Genomic DNA, 21,105 nt, shown 5'->3' with positions numbered 1-21,105 from the left:
CAGGACCGCAGCCTGCACCTGTAGGGATCAGGTGTCACTAGCTTTCAGCTGTGCTGGGAGTCCTCTGCAGCTTCGCTGCCATGGTCCCATTCACTCACTCATCCTGCTCCTCGCAGCCCTGGCCTGGGGCTGGGCCAGAACCACAGCATCCCTTGCGCCTGGGCGTCTCAGGCCCCTCACCTGCACAGGAGCCCCCCACAGCCCTGCTATCAGCACTGCACTAACCCCAACCCCCCTGAATTTCTCACAACTGAAAATTAAAATGGTTAAAAATTGAAAAAATGCTTAAATAAAAATTGATAATCAATTGTCAAAATTACAAAAAAATAAAGTTCAAATTCTGCCAAGCCCAGTTAGACACACATACAGGTGTGTGCACATGGACAGTCATGTGACAGGTTATCATTGTCTCTGTTCTATATTAAGGAGCATAATTTCAATGTTTGTGCAGATTTTCGCTTGACATACCTATAAATGCCCATGGGAAAAACAAGGCCAGTGCTATGCGTGTGCAGATGAAAGTTTGTAGTACTTATATTGCTGGGAGCATTTTGAAAATTCAATCAATTGAATTAAATCAATTGGCAGAGTTATTGGGTATATACCTGGACAATGTGGATATCTACACAGCACTGCCTAGAACAGCCAGGCCCCCTCTCAGCATGCACTAGATTGAGTGTGAAACCTGGGAAGGATTCTTTAGTAGACAGTTTTTACATCTGTACAGATCAGGAGTAAGGATGGAAATTTCACACAGCATTATGTAACATATCCCTGAATTGGCACAAACGACAGTTTACAACAGTCTCGGAACATGGATGGGCTGAAAGGAGACCCGCAATCTAGTCAAGCATCCAGCCCATGCTCTGATCTAGTGTAGCACCCAGTGGCAAGGCCATTCAACATGCAGCAAGGAAATAGAGAATCCTCATCATCTAGGGCTATTTGATTTCCTGCCCCAAAATAAAAACACACACTGCCCATCCTGGGAAAAAAGAAGAGTAGAATTTTGCAAAACTCATTAATACCTATCATTTGTGCAAATAAGCAATTAAAAAAAAATTAAGTGATTTAACAGCACACACATTTACCATTTTTACTTACATTAAGAAATCGGCCCACATTTCCTTCTTTTGTGGCATCCAATAAATAAATATTGTCTTTATTAGAATTCTTCAGAGGTGTCTCATCACCTTCTGCCTCCTCATTACAAAGAGGATCTTGTTTGGACCTACTATTTTTTTCCTCTTTGAAGTCATCTCTTTGGAGTAGGCCCATAGACTGTTTCATAACATGTGCATCATCTAGCCTGGCTGATTTACCACCTCTAGCATCTTCTGGGGATGGCCTTTTTTCTTTAGATTTTGCAGTATCTGTGGTGCTTGGCTCAGACTGCATGGCCTCCTCATGTTCTCCTAGCTTTTGCTGCAGGTTGGGTTCTGTCAACAGAAATTTCAAGAGATCAAAAGAACACGTTATTTGTTTGCATCAACTGAAAATGACTCAGCAATGATACTAAGGGTAACATTGCAAACTTAAATGCGTTTGGCTTACTTGACAGTAAATACCCACCCACTCAATTTCTTGCTTCCCATGTCATTTCCCATAAATGCCTATGCTTCCCCCTCAGTGCCTGGAACAGCCCCGCCAAACCTTGTGCAGGATCCAGTCTCTCCCCGCACCCCTGTTTCAACTCCTCTCTCAGAACTCACTTCTTCCAGCTGGTATTTTATTGCCAGTCTCCACCTGCATTCTGCACAGCATCCCATATTTTAATAAGACGCTAACAGGATGCATATTCAACAGCAAATGTTTCCCAGGATCTTTTACAGCTGTGCCCTTCTTTCTCCCATATCTCCCTGCCCCTCTTTGCTTATTGCTAACCATTGCTGTGTCATGCCTAATAAATAGCCCAATTCTGCCCTTCGTCCCCCACTGGAGGCAGCAAAAGTACAGGATGCTTACCACCTTTCCAGGAGTGCTCAGATCTTACAGGATCAGGCCATTACACTGTAGACTACTCAGGGCAGGGAACTTGTATTTATCTTTAAATTCTGAGTCTTTAAGCACTATCCACATCTATGTGTAATAAGTAATAACCTGAGTGGCTGCTAAGGCTTATTGGTAGGGCACACTAAGTGCAATACAGATAATGCCATTGTAGTCAGAGATGTGGCATTTGAAGAGGGTTTGCACACATTCAAAGATTGTTTTCTACAGTGCAAATGTTTCACCTGACTGGGCACAAGTGTGCTAACCAGTGTCATATTTATAACTCTGCAAACCTACTTTCCTTGCCTTTCTTGGTTCCAGTGGTTAGTTTCGTTTTGGTTGACTGCTGGGACTGAGAACTATCATCTTCATCTGAGCTGGCATCGTGCACCAGTGTAGCAACTCCCTTAAAAGAAAAAGGTTGTGAGGTACTGTGTTCTATGCATCAAGAGCCAAAGACAACTGGGCTTTAAGGCCCTGGAGTTCAAGTTTCAAATCTACTGTAATCTGTTGTTTTGACTGAGTGAGTTTTAGCAGGCTAAATTCCAAGCCTAGACTTCATAATTCAGAATTATTCAGACAAGCCTCCTAGAACATAGGCCCCAATTCAGCAAAACACTTAAGCATGGGTTTCACTTTAACGCCCACTGATTTCAATAGGATTTAAACACATGCTTAAATACACGCTTAAGTGTTTTGCTGAATCAGGGCCTAAGCTAGCTCTGTATGCGGAGCTAACTGAAATGGACTGGGTCAGCAAGATTCCTCCCTTTCACTACAAACCAGTGACTAATCATGGGACTTCCAATACTGTCTGTTCCTGGTATGAAGCTCTCATACATGTTGTTTGAATCAGCTGTGAAGCTATCACTCACTGATACTAGCACGGCCAACTCAAGTGCGACCAGCACCTCCTCTTGTGCACAGGTCCTGAGCGGATACTTCCTGACTCTCCATATTAGATCATGTGGCAGATCAAATTCTCCAGTCTGTGCCGTAGCAGCAGAGCATAAGACCCTGACCACTAGTGAAGCAAGGGATGCTGCAGCTTTGAGTTTGGCTCCCAACAGTGTTTATCTTTTCCTCTCCTATTTCATTAGTTAGGAGGCACATGGAAGATGTTGCAGTTGCATGGAGGAGAGATAGTTGCTTACAGTTCGAGGGAGGGTTGTTTCCTGGAGACAGTCCTGGGGGCTGCATACATGTACAGGGAAGAAAAGTGAGGAGGCTGTGGGAGTATTTAGTGCTAGTCTCAGAGACAGCTCAAGGAGCACATACTGTGCACATGTTGGCAGGGAGATGGGGAAAGGGATGAGGCCAGTGCCAGCAGCAGGCAGGGCAGTATTGCAGAAGTCCCATGATAGATGCAAGTAAGAAAGGCTGTTTAAAAAAAAAAATCTTGCCGTGTGTACTGATATAAGGTCATAAATAACTGCCTTCCCACTTCACTGAATATGTATAATTCTGAATACAATCTGTTATTCTGCATTTTTACCAGTTTTAGCCGGCGAGTCTGAAGAATAGCAGTTCTGGTTTTAGGCCTAATGGCTGGGCTTCTCAGATTCCTTGGATTATATCCATAGTTCTGAACCCTGCACAGAGATGGGAAAAGGATTTTATGCAAAACTAAAGACCGATAAAAGAACTCATGCAACACCTATTTCGCTAATATTTTCCAGTTTGTAAAGAACAGACTGCAAAGCCTGCAGTCGATACTCAGTAGAAATCTTGTGGCAGTTTTGCCCCTGCAGAGACTGCAGGTTTTGGCCTCACTGATATTCTTAAAAGGCAGCCCATCATACACTGCTCATGCTTTATTGTTAAAGGAGACCGAGAGTTGCTTGTATATCCCACAGACATTTTAAAAACAAACTGAAGCAGTTCTTCCTTAATGTTCCTGTCAAGAGCCAAATTCTATCTATTCATCCATCTAGGTTCTTGTATCATGCTCATCACTGAACTAAGAGTATCTACATTCAGGGTTCTGGGTTTTCCCTGTTACAGCTGTTAATACCTCAAACTGGAAGGCACAATTTGCAAGGAGAGAGACTGTAAACATACCACTGAAACAAACAAAATCCTACAAAGCCTAAAAGAACTGTAACTCCCTGTGATGGTGTGTTCACCCCACACTTGCCCTGAAAGGGTTAATGCAGACTAAGAAGGGGGCTAATTAACCCAACGGGCCATGGCTGAGAGGAGTCAGGTGGCCAAGCAATCCCCTAACTGAGTGAGGGAGCCCAGCTGAGGAGGAAGGAGCTGGGTTGGGGCTATAAAGGCAGGCTGGAAATTGGCAGCAGATAAGGGAGTGCTGGGAAAGTCTGCAGTCACTCCCTGGGAGAAGGGGAGGTGCGTTTGGGCTGGCCAACCCAGAGAGGGAGGAGGCCAGGAAGTTAGAACAGGGCTCAGGGAAAGGCAGTAAGGTCTAGAAGGGAACAGACCTTGGCTGCTGGCTAGAGGGTCCCTGAACTGGAACCCAGAATAGAAGGTGGGCCCAGGTTCCCCTGCTAGCCACTGAGGGAGAAGCACTACGAGGCAGTGAATGGGATGACTGCCTAGGACTGCTGGCAAGGAAAGACTTTCCAACCCCAGAAAGGGAAACCATTCATTGACCTGGCCGGAGGGTCAGGTCACAAAGAGATAGAGCGAGAGAGGGGCCGCAGACTGGCAGACAGAGACAGGGGGATGGCTAGCAACTGGGGGAAGGGGTGCTGACCTGATCAGCTATTCCCCAGAGTAACCAGGAGGAGATGCCATCCTAGCAGTGAGTGGAGCAGCCCAGCACACTCCCTTAACAGGAGGGAAAGGTAGGGAGACAGGATATGACCCTTAGAAATTAAACTTTTTATTCAAAGTCAGCTTTGGTTTAATATTATGAGCCTTTTACGTTGCAGTAGCATCTACAGGCATCAGCCAGGATGGAGTTGTGTAGTGCTAGTCACCTGTAGGATCATACAGTAAGTGACAGTCCCTGCTCCAGAAATCTTAGAATTTAAAAAATTAATATAACCCTACTCCTCATACAGAGGTCATGATTTTTCCTGTGCTACAGATGGAAGCAAACAAATTTTATCCTTTTAGATTTCTTTAAGATTGCGGGACCTATGTTCAGTTCAGAAGCTGAAGTGATACAACATATGCAGCGACACTGGTAGGTGGATTACAGTCTATTTGTCCTGTACAACATAACCTGTATTCATGACCCCTATGCCAATCATGTTAACAGACTCTTGTGATCCCTGGTCTGATGGTTTATTTTTTATTTTTGAAAGATTAAAAAAAAAAAGTGCTCTCCGCCGGTACGAATTTAACACAGGAGTTTGAATCTTTCTTATTCTAAATACTGGAAATAATCAAGTAAAATCTAGTATAGTGGTGCAGTAAATGTAGCTTAAAAATGGTGTTTCCTGTACCTTTTAATATGTATAATATTAGTAAAATTTGGCTAATCACTGATAACAGTGATTCATTCCAAATTGGATAGGTTTCAGTGGTGTTGAAAATGCAAGTCTGGATATGGACAATTGGCTTGGTTTATGGAAACGAGTGTGTGTCAGCTTTGCTATCAATTTAATAGTTATAGTTTGTGAATACAAATACTATGCATCTGAATCACTTGTGATTTGCTCCAGCCTACCTCACAGACCTTCTCTCTCTACTCCCCGCTCTGACTCTCCACACAGTCTTGACCATATTACTGCAAAAGCTGCGGGGTGGAGGGGTGAGGAGGGACATGGTGAGTGGGGTGGTGGAGGAAAGTGACAGGTGGGGGGGTTCTCGCAGCGGGTGGGCGAGGAAGTGATCGGTAGGAGGGGTGAGGAGGTAGGCAGTGGGTGGGTGACCTGGCGAGGGACTGGGTGGGAGGGTGAGGAGAGACAGGGTTTTGTGGGGTGTGTCTCACGACAGGACACTACAAGCGGGGAGAGGGCAGGGCTGGGGTGGAGCAGGGATGGAGTGTGTGTGGGGTCGCGGGCAGAAGAGGCAGGGCAAGGAGCTAGCCTCCCTCAGTGGAAGCTTCACCCGCCACCCATGCTGCCAAAGTAACAAGTTTACTTTTCAGACAAGCCATTGTTTGTTTTTGGAAATTCTCATTGGCTACTAAGGCTCCCAAGATGAGCTCCCCTCACTGAACACGCTATTGCATCTCCATGAAACAAGACTAGGGACTTATGCCATGGCTACACTACAAAATTAAGTCAACCTAACTTACATCGGCAATGCGCATCCTCACCGGGAGCACTTGTATCAATTGTACTGTCAGTGTGGGGCATTGTGGGACAGCTCCTGAGAGCCAGTAACAGTTGATGTAAGCAAGGCAGTGTCTACACTGTGTTATGTTGACCTAACTACATTGACCCGGACTCTACGCCGCTCATGGATGTGGAGTTATTACTTTGGTGGGAGTGAAATTTAAGCACAGACACTTCCATAGTTAGGTCGACGTAAGCTGCCTTGCACTGAACTAACCCTGTTGTGTAGACCAGACCTTAGTCTCTTGCTACAACAATTCAAAATGGTGAGAAGTGAAGGATTGGGGGAAAAGGAAGAGGACAGAACAATTAGTGATTAATTTAAAATACTGCACAGTTGGAGAAAAATATGAAAGTCATTGCTCCCTTTTCAAATTAACATAATGAGCTATATCCATGAAAGCTCAAGTACAAACATGTATTCATTCAGGAGACTAATGCAATTCCTGGAAAATGCCAAGAAAGTTCCAGATGGGTTGGGAATAAAGTTAATTCATAGAAACAATTGTGTCCTGCCTGAAGAAATATCAGAAAAAATAAGTTTAAAAAAATATGAAAAGGGCTGCTCAGTTGAACACACTCAAGTTCCACTGTGGGTATTGCTATGGGATAAGAAGATAAAAATGGCCATACTGGGTCAGACCAAAGACCCATCTGGCCCAGTATCCTGTCTTCTGACAGTGGCCAATGCCAGGTGCCCCAGAGGGAATGAACAAAACAAGTAATCATCAAGTGATGCATCCCCTGGTGTCCACTCCCAGCTTCTGGCAAACAAAGACTAGGGACACTGTCCCTACCCATCCTGGCTAATAGCAATTGATGGACCTATCCTCCATGAACTTATCTAGTTCTTTTTTGAATAGTCTATAATAGTAGCATACAGTCTATCTTTACCTTAAATCTGCTACTACAACTTACACAACTGGTTTATATTCATCCTCCGCAGGCTCCGATGAAGTTTCACTGCTCCTGCTAATGCTGTCTTTACCCGTCTGGACAAGTTCGATCTCAGAATCTGAACAAGCAGTGTCCAGTTTTCTCTTTACTGAAAGTGAGCTGGGACTTGTGTCATTCACAGCATCTTTCTTTTCAGCCTCACAATTGACATCTCTCGTTTCCTGAGGCTCGGCTCTGCTCATTAACCTGCCTAGAAGAAAAGCAGAAGGTTTTTAGTTTAGTCCATGTTCATTCTGACCCACCTTGCAGTTATATTTTTAGCAGGGGCAAGACCACTATTTGTGAGTGTGAAATGCAAACACCATTCATTCAGCGAGGGAGCTGTCTTTGTGGAATCTAGCACAGAACAGAGAAGCTTGTGGGATAAGGGGTAGTACCTTTGAGACAGTAGTCTCAGAAATCTAGCCTTGGAATGGTCCCAGTGCTTGGCTAGCACCATTAAATTACAGTTGTTTTCTAAGCTTTTTTTCTATTCTTTAGTGCACACTGAAAAGCAGATTTTATGGACATATCTGGCCTCTCAACCCAGCATATCCTGCTCACTGCTTGGTTCTTAAAATGCTGCAGTTTGCAGACCTCTAGGAAGGGCTCCACAAAGTACAGTTTGAGAATGACAGTGCTAGAATCTTTCAGGCATTGCTTTATGTTACCTGAATAAGTGCAAACAAAGGTTCCTTTGTCAATATCGTCTAGACAGCGGACACCCCAGCCTTTCCGGTCTGTGTTGAACACCTGCAACCGAACTTGGATGCCATGCTGTGCTACTCTGTTCTGACACCTCATTCTGTCACACTTGCACGATAAGTTGCATTCGTAAATTCTGCCAGAAAAAAAGAAAAATGAAATAAAAAATATCACTTGTTCATATCTGGCAAAAGCAAATAAAAGAGCAGCTCACTGAAAAGACAAAGACACCTGGTTAGAAAAGAATGGGCAAATCACTGCACTTCTAGAGTTTAGCCTTCCCCATTCCTGATTGAACACTTACAAGAGTCCATCAGATTTTCAGGGATGACAGAATTACCAGATAGCAACTGTGAAAAAACGGGACAGGGGGTGAGGGGTAATAGGTGCCTATATAAGAAAAAATCCCCAAAACCGGGATTGTCCCTTTAAAAACGGGACATCTGGTCACCCTAAGGGATGAGTGAGAAATATATAACATAGTTATATTACCTAAGTGAGCTATGCAACATAGATTCTGCAGCCTTGACAAGTGATTTAATGAAGCGCCCCCTTTTACTCTTGGAACAGATTTAAAAGCGTAAAAGAGCAATCAATCAACCTGGATGGACTTTGTCATGGCAGTCAGAGACTATTGGATTTTTCTGATTTTTTAAATATCCCCAGCTTGTAACATTTTGGGGTGAAGCTGATTGTCAAAATGTTGGAACAACTTCAGTGAGAGCTTTCATTCCGTAAGGCCAGTTGTGATCTGGCAACTCCCAGGTTCAATGCCATGTTACCACAGTACATGCACTATGGGTATACCTACACTGCAATTAAAAACCTGCAGGTAGCCCATGCCATCTGACTCAGGCTCGCAGGACTCAGGCTAAGAGGCTAACTGCAGTGTACATGCTTGAGTTGGAGCCTAGGCTCCAGGCCCCTAAGACGTGGGTGGGTCCCAGAGCCCAGGCTCCAGCCTGAACGTCTACACTGCAATTGAACAGTCCCTTAGCCTGAGTCAGCTGGCGCAAGCCAGCCACAGGTGTCTAACTGCAGTTGTAGACATACCCTAAGTGGGGAGTATGGATTGGACTGGAACCCAAGAGACCTGGGCTTTATTCCTAGCACTGACACTGGCCTGCTGGTGATGTCGGACAATTCACTTCACCTGTCTGTACCTCAGCTTCTCTCTCTGTAAGGAGATAGTGAGCTCCTTTGTAAAGTGCTTTGAGATCCACCATGCTAGTCTTGCAAGCTGAACTAAGTATAACAAATAGTTCCTGTAATACAAAATCCATGCTGTGGCTTTCAAAACAAAAGTACTTTTCCCATTTCACCATGATCATTCAATACAATCACTATAATGCCTCCCTCCCCAAGATGCTGGCTAACCAAAAGCTGTTTAAGCGTGGCCTGAATACTATAACTATATGTGGATAAAATACCAGTGTAAACTCTCGGTGTCTTACCCACTGGAGACAGGTCCATCCAGTCTTTTATACCTGTAACCACAAGATGCTCTGTTACTTGGTGAGGCAGAATTTTCACTGCAGCCTTTTGCAGTCAGCTGTAGGCATGCACATTTTGACCTAGAAGGGCAACAGTAAAATGTCATGTGAAAATAAGGATGTGATTAAAGGGACAAAGCGAACTTTAAATCTAGTCAATTTGAAACCTATGTTTTTCTAAGTACTTTCAGCCCCACTCCCCTCAAATTTTTTTGGTCTACAATCACATTTTCCTACTTCTTTAAGAATTTTTCTTTTGCCTGTGTCCTGTAGAAGGCCCAAACAACAACGGGGGAGGGTGGGGACTAACTACACCGGGGGACATAGTGAAACTGACTACACAAAATAAACAAACTGAACAAAATTTGTACTATCATGGCATCCGTGCCTACCACTGCTTCGCCATCTCCCTCCCCCCACCAGAAAATGACTAGAGTTCACAACACAGATTGGGGAGCGACAGAAGATAACACTGACTCTGTCACTATTATCTTACACTCTTATAGCCGCAAAAGTTGGTTGTGAACAACGCCTGGCCTGGCTCTGGCCCCACTCCCTACATAACCAGAGAGACTCAACTCCTGTGGAAAAAGAGCCTGCAAGTGGATGAGAGGAGCATGCAATGGATCTGCTCCTCCCCACTCTTCTGCATATACAGTAGAGCTAGAGCTTTTAATTTGGACCATCGAAGGTTTTTGTTACCCTGTGTATTATTAGACAAAGTGACTATATCACTAAATGCACACAGTAAATTTGACAGTCTCCCTTCATGTTATTCAGGACACCTGTATGACTTGGCTTTAGTTAGAGATCAACTTTTTCTACTTACCTATCCGTGCAGCCATCTGTACAGTCACATGAGTCAAGAAACATGCTGGAGAAGTTGTTCAGATAGTACCCACGTGGCCACGAGGCCTTCCTATATTTAAAATAAGGTAATCTTGCACTGTCAACTTCATTACAGAAGGAAATGGGCACAGACTCAGCTCCATTGCTGATATCAAAATCAAATACAAGTGCTTCTCGGGTCAGAGTGTTTCTGCCCAGCTGTACGTATGTGTTGAAAGAAAAGTGATCGACAAATAAGAAGCTGCACTCTGTTTCAAACAGGTAACTCTGCACATCTTGAAAGTTTCTCAGACTCCTCCCACAGGGGGCCTTATAATTCACATCAAGTGACTTTGAAAGCGAGTCTGCTTTTGCATGTCGTCTCTGGAAATGACACAGGATTGGTATTTTAAGAGGGTTTTCCCCCTTGTATGAGTTCAGTGGTCTGTTGGCAAGACATACATTAGAGCAGTCATGATTCTGGTAACATAGCTTTAAAGGTAACTCCCTTGTTTCACTACATAGGTCTTCATTCCCCAAGTGTGATTTTTCTTTTGCCTCCATTCTGTTAGAATCACAAGAAAAAAAAAAAAATAATTTGAACCGTGCCTTGTGTTACCAATCAAAGATTCAGTTTTTAATTGTTAAAACTTCTTCAGTAGGGGGAGAAAATAACTCTTGGTCCCAATCATGAAGTCCACAGTTTCAATGGATCATTATTTGTATTAAGCTAGTGCCATGAGCTTTCAATGGCAATCAAGGCCTCGTTGCTGGGCACTGTATGAGCCATCTGTTACAGCGTGCTTCTGTCCCACAAAACTTACACTTTAAATAGACAAGATAGACAAAGGAAATATGATAAACCCCATTTTACAGAACAGCAGCTGAACCATACAGAGTTTAAGTGACTTGCCCAAGGTCCTGCACAGTCTGTGATAGAGCTGGGAACTGAACTCAAATCTCCTGAGTCCCAGACCAGTACCTTAATTATCCACGGCTTTAACTGCACACCTTCATATACAGCGAAATTGTATCACTCTATCCCTTCTCTAGCTACAGGCAAACACACACCCTCCTGTTGTAACTTGAGGAAATTCAAGTCTTCCACACAGGTCAGATTGAGGCTTCGTTCATAACCACAATTCAAAATTGTGTTTAAACAGTTAATTTTATAGCGTTAATGCCAAAGTCTATTGTGCAAGACAATGAATATTTAAAAGAACTGGCTATAGTAAACTGAAATGAAATGTAACCCGTATACTCACAAAGGAGAGCCTGTTGTATTTTCATTTGATATAGAAGGCTGTAACCTAGGTTTGCTTTTCTGCATCCCATCTTCAGTAGTCACATCGTTTACTTTAAACATTAAAATACAAAGACTTCAGCAATCCACATTACATTTTTACAATTAAACTTACAAGTCACCACATTATCAGATACCAAAATACATTAAAGACACTTCATTTTTGTGAATTACACTAGCCAAAAAGAAAGAAAAACAGAGAGCGTGTGCTAATGAAACAGTTTAATAAAAACAAAGTACAATGGAGAACTTTGATAAACCTTACTAAAGAGAGAATCTCCAGTGGAACAGATTTCAGTGTGCCACCTACAGGACTTTGATAAATTTGAAGAGAAATGGGCTACCATCTCCCCCTTCCCCTCAAGGATCAGAATATTGAACTGCATCTGCCCTAAATCTTCTAAGTTTGATCAAGCTGCAACCCTGGAAGTTCATATAGATACTATACATAAAAAATATACATACACAGAGCAACAGTAGAGATATTGATTTATTAAAAAAACTGACATAAAATATAACCCAGAGATTGCATAGTTTGAGCCACATTGTGAACTGACTCGCATATTATGCAATCCCACTGTAGCGTGTAGAGTTTTATGGGGTGCAAATCAGGACACACTTTGGCCCTTTATTTTTATGTTGGGAGACTGATTGCCTCATCTCAGTAAATGCTTTACCGAAATACTCTTCAGAGCATTTATTCACATACACAAGCTTCTCAATTTATCATCTCCTCTACACCACATGATGCAATACTATAATTAAATAGAATTAACTAACGACAGATTAAAAGTATAATGAAATAAAACATGAAATTTAAAGGGATCTTACAAAAGTTTTACTCAAAGGCAAAAAATAAATAACTTCTCTTAATATGCAGTAATTTTAAACCCTGCACACCTGCATCGCCCTCAATTAATACAATAATTTAAACCCTACGAACCTGCATCATTGATATTGTCAGCACTGGGAATAGGATTGGTTAACTAATGCTTCCTCTTCTAAGGCAAATCACTACATTTTTCTTGAGGCCTTACAGAAATATTAAGTATGGGGCAGAGGGTGGGGCGAGGGAGAAGTCTGATATTTATAATTTCTGTTTGACAAATGGTGGGTTTCAACAGGTTGCAGACAGGAAGAGAGAATATTCATCACTTCTACAGAGGTTTAGATTCACCAGTTCATGAACAGACATTCCCCCCAGATCATTAGACTAAAGAGAATTCACATTTTGGACCTAAACCAGGTGAACAACATTCTTTTAATTTAGGTGCTAATACAAGACTGAGGCTATGTCTACACTTGCACTTTTGTTGGTCAGAGGAGTGTTTTTTTCACACCCCTGACCGACAAAAGTTTCACTGACAAAAGCACCAGTGTGGACAAGCTATGTTGGCATGAGACGCTCTCCCACTGACATAGTTATCGCTGCTCGTTGAGGGTAGTTTAATTATGCCGACGGGAGAGCAGCTACACGGGAGACTTTACAGAGGCTGTGCTGCTGTAAGGTCTGTTGTGTACACATAGCCTGAGATTTGATGCCTCATGCAGTTTCACATCCTGATCCTGCAACCTTCATTTAACATCAGTGGGAAACTTGAGCAACTAGGACAGCGGTTCTCAAACTGTGGGTCAGGACCCCAAAGTGGGTCACAACCCTGCTTTAATGGCGTCGTCAGGGCTGGCGTTAGACTTGCTGGGGCCTGAGGCTGAAGCTATAAGTCCGAGCCCCACTGCCCAGAGCTGGAGCCAAAGCCTGAGGGCTTCACCCTCCCGCCCCCGGGGGGGTCGGGGCTCAGGCTTCAGCTTTGACCCCCGCCCAGGGCAGAGAGGCTCAATCTTCGGTTCCCCTTCCCGGGGTCGCGTAGTAAATTTTGTGTCAGAAGCGGGTCGTGCTGCAATGACGTTTGAGAAACCCTGAAGTAGGATCAGGCCACGAATGAGCTGCTTGTCAGTGCATTAATGTCTGCAGCAAGCTTTTCCCCTTCCTCCTTCCTCTTCTGCTCTTTTAGGAATTACTAATGTGATAAGCCTAAAAAATTTAGTCATTTCCATTATGAATTCCCTGCCCCATTTCCAAAACCCTTTGTTTACTTCCGAAAGAAATAAGCTACTCACATCTGTCCCCACGTTTTATGGCTTGACAAGGAAATACATCAAGAGCTCAACCTTTCTTCTCTCCCTAATTGCTATACCAGAAAACATGATGCTTCTCATTTAAGGTGTCGCAGCTTCACTTGAAGGGAACTATACATACATACTACAATTGTGAAAACCAAGAAAAAGAAAACACAGTAGGGCCTGATTAGACTAACACTACAGTTGGTCTACATGCAATAGTAGTTGATTTTTCAGGCTTATTTTATTCAACTTTATGCTCCTGCTGATTAAATCAAGATGATAAAATATTGGAGAGTATAGAATAAATGGAGTTGAGATGCACACATACCATTTGTCAATGCTAAGAGATTGCTTCCATCAGCTCTATCCACCAGTATCAAAGCTTGGAAGCATTCTGTTTACAAAACAAAACAGATATATTGTTTCTAAATAACAAGGTAATTAAAAGGAATGATTGACAAATAACAGGTAATTCAGAGCAAAAGCCTCCCACAGTAACTTCTATCCCTGCTACACTAGAATCGAAGCACTGCAACACATCCCCTGATAGAGGCCTACATTTGCTACAATAATGTTACAGCTGGTCCTGATAGTTGTAACTCAGAACTGAGAATTCCCTGGACTTTGGGGAATTTGTGGAGGTTTTTTTTTCTGATGGGTATTTCAGAAATCTCCATCCCCATAATACATTTTAGTATAGTTTAATGTCTTTACACCCTCTCTCCTAACCATGTTCTTGCTGAGAAGGGATGGATGCTGTTTCTGCCAAAGCCAATTAACACCATTTTCAAATTAGCTAGAATGTTTATTAAAGAGCAAGGACAATGCAAGGAAGCAAGAGAGAAAGTCAGTCTCAAACTCCAGTTTGCCATATAGTAACTTATTGTACTACCACTACACCAGCAGTTAAATGGCAGTAAAAGCTTGCATTGATATTTCATGGTAATACCATAACACAGACTTTATAGATCAGCAGTGTGAGAATTAAAGTCTTATCTCACATTTTTATTGCATCAGCACAGGAGTTTAAGTTTACTTGTACAACACTGTGCTGCTGTAATGTTGCATAATACCGATACTGAGGGCTTGTATACACGAAAGTTGCACCACTTTAGCAATACTAGTATCATTTAAGCAGAACAGTCCTCCTAGCATGGAACACAGTTATACCAGTATAAAGGCGCTTTCTGTTAGTACAGCTATTCTCATAGAAGGGGAATAAGCTATACTAGTAGTATAACTGCCATCTACACTAGGAGTTGTACTGGTATAACTAATTTGGTAAAAAACGTACACTCCTAACCAAAATGTTAAACCCATACAAACACTGTGCGTAGACCAGGCCTAAGGAATCTCTGAAGATTTGCATTGAAATTAGTTTCACCTCTTAAAGCCATCAAAGCGATCTTGTAATGGACTCCCCAAGTTCTTCCATTATAAAGTTTTTCCTAGTGAAATCTAAAGTTAAAATGTAGTCTCCAAAGTTAACAAAGACTCTCAGGAGATCATAATTACAATGTGAACCCATTCAATTAACTGGGGAATTCAGCTTCTAGTGCAAAACATGCTAAAGAGAAATGAATACACAAGGCTCCAGAGTTATTTCTCATGCATGAACATCTCAGCTCCGGATACATAAAAAGCCATGCTGAGGATTAGTTGTTGGCAAATTACATTAATAAAAGCAGAAAAACAGGTTTTCAAGCGAGCTTGTCAAAACGCATATTAATCAAACTAAGCACCCTTTGGAGGCAGCAAGGAATTTTTTGCTGATCATGCCTCCCTTCGCATTTACTCGTTCAGGCCTGGGGCTCCCCACCTAATGGGGATGCTTTTGCATGCAGACTCAAGTACTGGATCGTGTACATGCTCATGCATGCTCCCCACACTATGCCGAAATGTCCACATTATGCTGTGTTGGACATGGGTGAAACGCAGTGTAAACGTATACACCCATGTCCACACTGCTGCTGCTGTTAGGCGACATTAGTGCTACCAATTCAGGGATGGTGTCCCAGGGTTCTGTGCAGACAGGGAAATGCTCTAGGAACCAGTTTGCTGTGTGTTGTTGATACTATCTCCCACACAGTTGCCAATGGCAGTTCCTGATCACGTCGCTCCTCATTGTTATTCCTGATGAGTTGGGTGGAAGACTTGGAGCAAAGGAATGGTGATCTGGTTCTGCTCCTGCTCATTGCGAGACAAACATTTATGCAGTGGAGTAGGTGATCGGTGAAATGCTCAATGGAATTTGAGCAGAACTTTGACATGTTGAAGGTGACTGACCCTGAGGGTAAATGACAATTCATTCAGCTCACATGATACAGATATGGTAAATGCCAGTATTGCCACCGTATGCCCTTGGGTGGACTGTCGCTTCTGGTGAAGAAGAACCGGCAAAGTGTGGTGGGATCACATTGTTTCGGAAAACAGAGATGGCCAGCAGTGGCTTCAGAACTTCCCAACGAGGAAACAGACCTTCATGGAGCCATCTGAGGAGCATGCACCAAACCTCCAATGCCAGAACACTTGATTCAGCGAAGCCATTCTGGTGTAGAAGAGGGTGGCTATTACCCTGTGGAAGCTGGCAACACCAGATAGCCATAGGTCCATTGCAAATCACTTTGGGATTGTGGTTGTGCAGGTCTGAGGCAAGTAACACTGTGAGCTACCCATGGGTGGGTGCCATAAGAAAAGTTCCAGAAATAACAACAAGATTTCCAAGGATGGAGTTTCCAAACTGTGCAGGGGCCATCAATGACACCCATATCCCAATATTTTGCCCAACACAAGGGGTGAGTATGTGAAGCAAAAAGGTTACAATTAACTCATTCTGCAAAGCTTCGTGAACCTCAGAGACAGATTCATGAACACAAACTTGGGGAACACAGGAAGAAGGGCATGTATTTGGTAGACTCAAATCCTACGGGTGTAGCCTACACACCCATCTGGATGTCAATGTGGCAAATGCCGTTGCGTGCCACCCACTGTATAGCTTTTGTGAGGGTGAAGGGGATTGCTTCCGTCCCGAGTGGGCACAGGACAAGTCTGGTTTACAAGCTCTGCACAGGCAGCTGGATCCCATGCATGAGCACACTGGCCCTGGTTCCCAGCAGTCAAAGGAAATCAGGGGATGCCATATTTGCACACATCTTGCACGGGGGAAGATGAAGAACTGGCACAGTGTGGTGGGATCACACGGGGAGGCAGAGGATGACATCTGTTTCTTTGAAAGGACACCCTCATACCCTATGCAGCTGTGGGACAAGCATGTGAGGTAACACTGGTACATACTTGTAGGGCTACATAACTTTGTGAGTTTTTTCCCCCTAGTGCCTGTCATCCGTTTCTCAAACACAGCCACTAGGGGCTTTTCTTGCGGCCACAGCCTCCTGGGTGGTGATGGGGGAGAGCAGCAACCCCTCCCATGGGGCCACCAGCAGTGGTTGGGCCCTGCCTTCCTCTGAAGCCACAAACGCCCAAGGAGCAGGCAGCCGGTGTGAGTTCCCCACATTCCCGAGGGCAGTGGGGCTCCAGCTTCTGGCTGGGGTGGTGAGCAGCAGGCTCCGGCCATGGGGCTTCGGGCTCCAGCCCCAGCCACGCTGCAGCGGGTGCTAGCCCTGGGCTCACCACCCCTGGCTCTTGCTGTCTCCCTACCCACCTCCCCATCCAGGGCTTAATTTGTCCCCTAGCTTGCAGGGGCTGAGTAAATTTGCTGTGAAAAGTGATATTTGTATGTTTGTTAATATCACTTTTCACTGCCTCCTAGCTAACTAGAATGTCTGCTTCTGTGAAAAGTGACATTAACAAATGTACAAATATTACTTTTCACAGCAGCAGACTTACCAGCTAGCAAGTCTAAAAAAAGGCAACCTAAAAGCAAAGGAAACAAACAACAAAAGACAAGAACATGCAAAGCACCTTATTTGTGTTTTTATTCTGTGTAGGTTCAGTAAAGAACACAGACAACTGTACATTATTTTTATTATTGAGTTTGCAAAAAAAAAAAAACCCTTTATAAATAAATTACAATGATTTGGATATGGATATGTGCATATTTATTTGTTTTTCCTAAAGTTAAATAAGTATTTTAGGAAAAATTGTCAGAGCAGCCACCAGCAAGAGTTGGTGGCCACACTCTGAGGCCACCAAAATATTTGTTGTGAGAACCCCATTTTAGCCACTCATTACTGTGACACTGCGCACATTAATAATAATTATAACAGGGCACCTCCACCTCACCTTAGGGTTGGGTCTGTGCTGTGCTATGGCCAAGTTGTAATGCAGTCATTGTAAAATGTTTGTCTTCACTAGTCACACTTGTTTACAAATTTCTGTTATCCAGAGCACTCAATCTCTGCTAATGACCCTATCAATATTTGCAAGGCATGGGGGGAGGAGGAGTGGAGTATGCAGCCATTCTCTTCTTTTAATTGTTTGCTGTTAGTGGTGCTAATGACGGCAACTGGTCAAGGTTTTGGGGGAGAAGGGAGGGGCCATTTACGGACAGGGTAGGGGCAGATGCTGTCATTGCTGTATTGTTACTGGAATTTTGATTTCTGCATGTGAAGTAAGCCATACGTTGTTTATCTAGAGTTCTACTGTGTTGTAAACCACTGTGGCTTTCTGTAAGCACATAACACTCACTGCACTTTCCCCATCCCTCCTGAGCATCCTTGGGACTTGGGATATTTCTGAACCTGGGTAGGTCGTGTGGTTTGGGACAGACCGAAAAGTATTTGCAATATCATGGCAACAGAGACTAATACGTCATTCAATTTCATGTGCTGTGTGGGGCCTAATCCCGAACCTGAAAACATCTTCTGTTGATTATATTTAAGAGAGAGGGGCCACAGGCAAGCCAAGGAAACGATAACAGTTATTAAAAAGTACTATGTGGAACGTGTAATTAAAATATTTTAAAAAAGAAAGGTCAGCTAACAATCTTTAAAACATTAAAGGAATGAATTTGTGAGCACTGACTAAACGTTGCAATCTCTGCACCCTTCTCCTTGCTCTCCTCCCACCAAGGGGGAAATGATGAGAAAAATCTCTCTTGGGGAAAACAGGAGAGGTCTCCTGCATGGGCTTTGGAGTGGGCACTTGGTAGGGCTCTAGGACTCCCATAGCCTCACCGTCCAGGAGAACAAGAGGTCTCCCTAAAAAGGGTTTTGAGTGAGGGTGAGGTTCCAGGAGTCCTGCAGGCTCTCTACCCAATCACTCAGGGGGGTCCTTAAAAGAGGATCCTCCATCTGCAACCAGAGGAAGAGGTGGTGGTGATAGCTGGAGGTTCAGTGGCTCCAGCAGCGGGCAATCCTGAACTCATTTGGCCACCAGTTCAAAGAGCCTCTCCATTAGGGAATGCTCCCATTCCCTATGAAGTGCCTCCAGTTGTAGGAACTGGCTCATCAATGTCTCTTCCTGCTGAAGAGCCCAATTCTCCTGTGCTCTGAGGAATTCAAACTGTTCCTGGTTCCTCCTGTCCATCTCTAGGAGTAGCTCTTTCCCCGGTCCTTCTCTGTCTGCCTCTACCATCTCTGGGTTACTGCTCCTACACTCCTGGTGGAATGGCTTACCTCTTGGGAGCCAAAGGTCCTGCCAAGTAGAAGAAAAGGGCAGCATTATAAATTGTTTCTTCTTTTGGAAGAAGCCAAGAAATCCCACCCCATAACACAACTTTGCTGTAAAAGGCTACAATTTTGATACTTTTCAGGGTTTCAGAAATGCAACTGTTAGACTATCCAGGATTGTCAGATGACTTTTGCAGCCCATGAGGAAGGAAGAGAGGCTAACAATGCTAAGAAAAATGTACTAATGTTTTATATACAAAATGTTCACAGTGGCTCATGGGGCTGGAGGGATGAGGAGGGGGCAGTTCCTTCCAGGGGTTATGTTATCAGTTTGCAATTTCTTCTCCAAATGTTAGCCATCCTTTAAAGTACACAGCAGTTTTCAAGGTACCAAAATTGAAAACAGAAGTGGCTTTCCAGTCCTCTGGAGGAGATCGGGCAACCAGTGCCGTAGAGATCTTTCTGCTACTGATTCCCCCCGCCCCCCCACATAATGGAGGGAGTTGGTCAGCTATGAAGGTGGACCAAGCAGATTTGCACTGCCATTGAACCTCAAGACCCAGCTGGAGCTGCATCAGAAATTTGCTGAAATACACAGGACTGGGAAGCAATTCATCTGGGAATTGACGCTAGTCTCAGCTAGCGTACAGGATTTCTGTGCAGAGAGGCAAACCACAAACATCTCCCATCTACCTCAGCCTTACCAGATAATCCTGCCCTGTGTCTGTCAGGAACCAGTGCCTGCAGCAGAGCCAGTCTCCAGGCAACCTAATGAACACAGCTGGCCTGTAGCTAGGCTGCCTGACTGGCTACATGGCCTGATTGGTTGGAAAAATCAGCAGACTGGCTCTTAAGCAGCAGCAGTTTGGCAGCTGCCAAAAGCATTTGCCCACAGCTGTGATAGTTCCTAGGCCTACTTGTTTTCAGCCCTGACCCTGCCTTGGACCCAGCCATGCCTCACTCCAGATAACCAGGTCCTGACCCTCAGCTCTGATCCTGACCTCTGACCTTCAGCTTCTGGCTCCAGCTCGGACCCTGAGCTCAAGTCCCTGAGCACCAACTCCTGCTCTAACCATTAGGCCTGAATCCTGTCACCACTAGGCATGACCACCCACGTCCCAGCCATTGACAGTTTCAGCAGCCCCAGCACAAACACTAAGGGAACTAGAGTTGATAAGGTGAGCATGGATTCTACAAAGGCCAATCTCTTGCCAACACACAGCAGGAGCCCTACAGACCTTGCAGGCCAAAGCTGTCACCCACCAGGTGCAGAATGCAGTCCTGCAAGCCCAAACTGCACCACTGTCAGCTCCACCCCGCCCCATCCCTCAACAAGCCCAAGCTCCTACTTCTGCTACTCTCACAGTTGTACCCCACTGACGAAGCCTGAGTGGGACTGATTGTTAGCCTGGTAACTGGGGAGGCCCTGCCTTGGGCGTCTCTACTGCTGGAAAAAAATCAAGCTTGCTTCTGGGACAATTTAAGGACTTCATTCAAGTTATGGCAGTGATCTTCGCTGACCCAAATTCCAAGCATATGGCCAAAACCGTGCTTCAAGTGCTATGAGAGGGGTGCTGGCCAGTTGCTATATATACACAGCAGAATTCTAGAACTGGGTAGTAGACCTCAAGTGGAAAAAGGCCACCCAGTGCTATTACCTCTCAGCCTAAATGACAATATTAATGTCGTGTTATCATTTCCGGCTTGGCCTAAAGGATGAACTGGCTTATGTAGACTCCCCCTCTGGCCTGGATGCCTTAGTCAACCTATGCATCAAGATCAACAACTGCCTGACTGAACACCACCAAGAAAAAAGGTAGTCCTCCTGGCTCCCACCAGTCCTGCCCCGTCCCCCTCCCATCACTAGTCCTCGCTCCACTGCTCGAATCCATGCAAGTCAATGAGGC

General features: G+C 44.2%; 1 protein-coding gene across 1 annotated transcript in view; it reads right to left on the bottom strand.

Annotated features, from left to right (window-relative positions):
* The window catches only part of LOC128840062 (histone-lysine N-methyltransferase SETDB2-like), a 95,686-nt gene that overhangs the window by 62,198 nt on the left and 12,383 nt on the right, over positions 1-21,105 (bottom strand). The window contains exons 5-13 of the mRNA XM_054033585.1: positions 13,957-14,022; positions 11,470-11,560; positions 10,206-10,769; positions 9,338-9,457; positions 7,850-8,019; positions 7,161-7,389; positions 3,488-3,584; positions 2,290-2,398; positions 1,105-1,439 (exon numbers count right to left, since the gene is read on the bottom strand). Coding sequence (XP_053889560.1) covers positions 1,105-1,439; positions 2,290-2,398; positions 3,488-3,584; positions 7,161-7,389; positions 7,850-8,019; positions 9,338-9,457; positions 10,206-10,769; positions 11,470-11,560; positions 13,957-14,022 — 1,781 coding nt within the window. The remainder of the gene's footprint in view (positions 1-1,104; positions 1,440-2,289; positions 2,399-3,487; positions 3,585-7,160; positions 7,390-7,849; positions 8,020-9,337; positions 9,458-10,205; positions 10,770-11,469; positions 11,561-13,956; positions 14,023-21,105) is intronic.

The sequence above is a fragment of the Malaclemys terrapin genome, chromosome 1 (assembly GCF_027887155.1).
Source record: "Malaclemys terrapin pileata isolate rMalTer1 chromosome 1, rMalTer1.hap1, whole genome shotgun sequence".
Taxonomy (NCBI): Eukaryota; Metazoa; Chordata; order Testudines; family Emydidae; genus Malaclemys; species Malaclemys terrapin.
The sequence above is the reverse complement of the archived record's forward strand: the minus strand, read 5'-3'. Positions and strand labels throughout refer to the sequence as shown.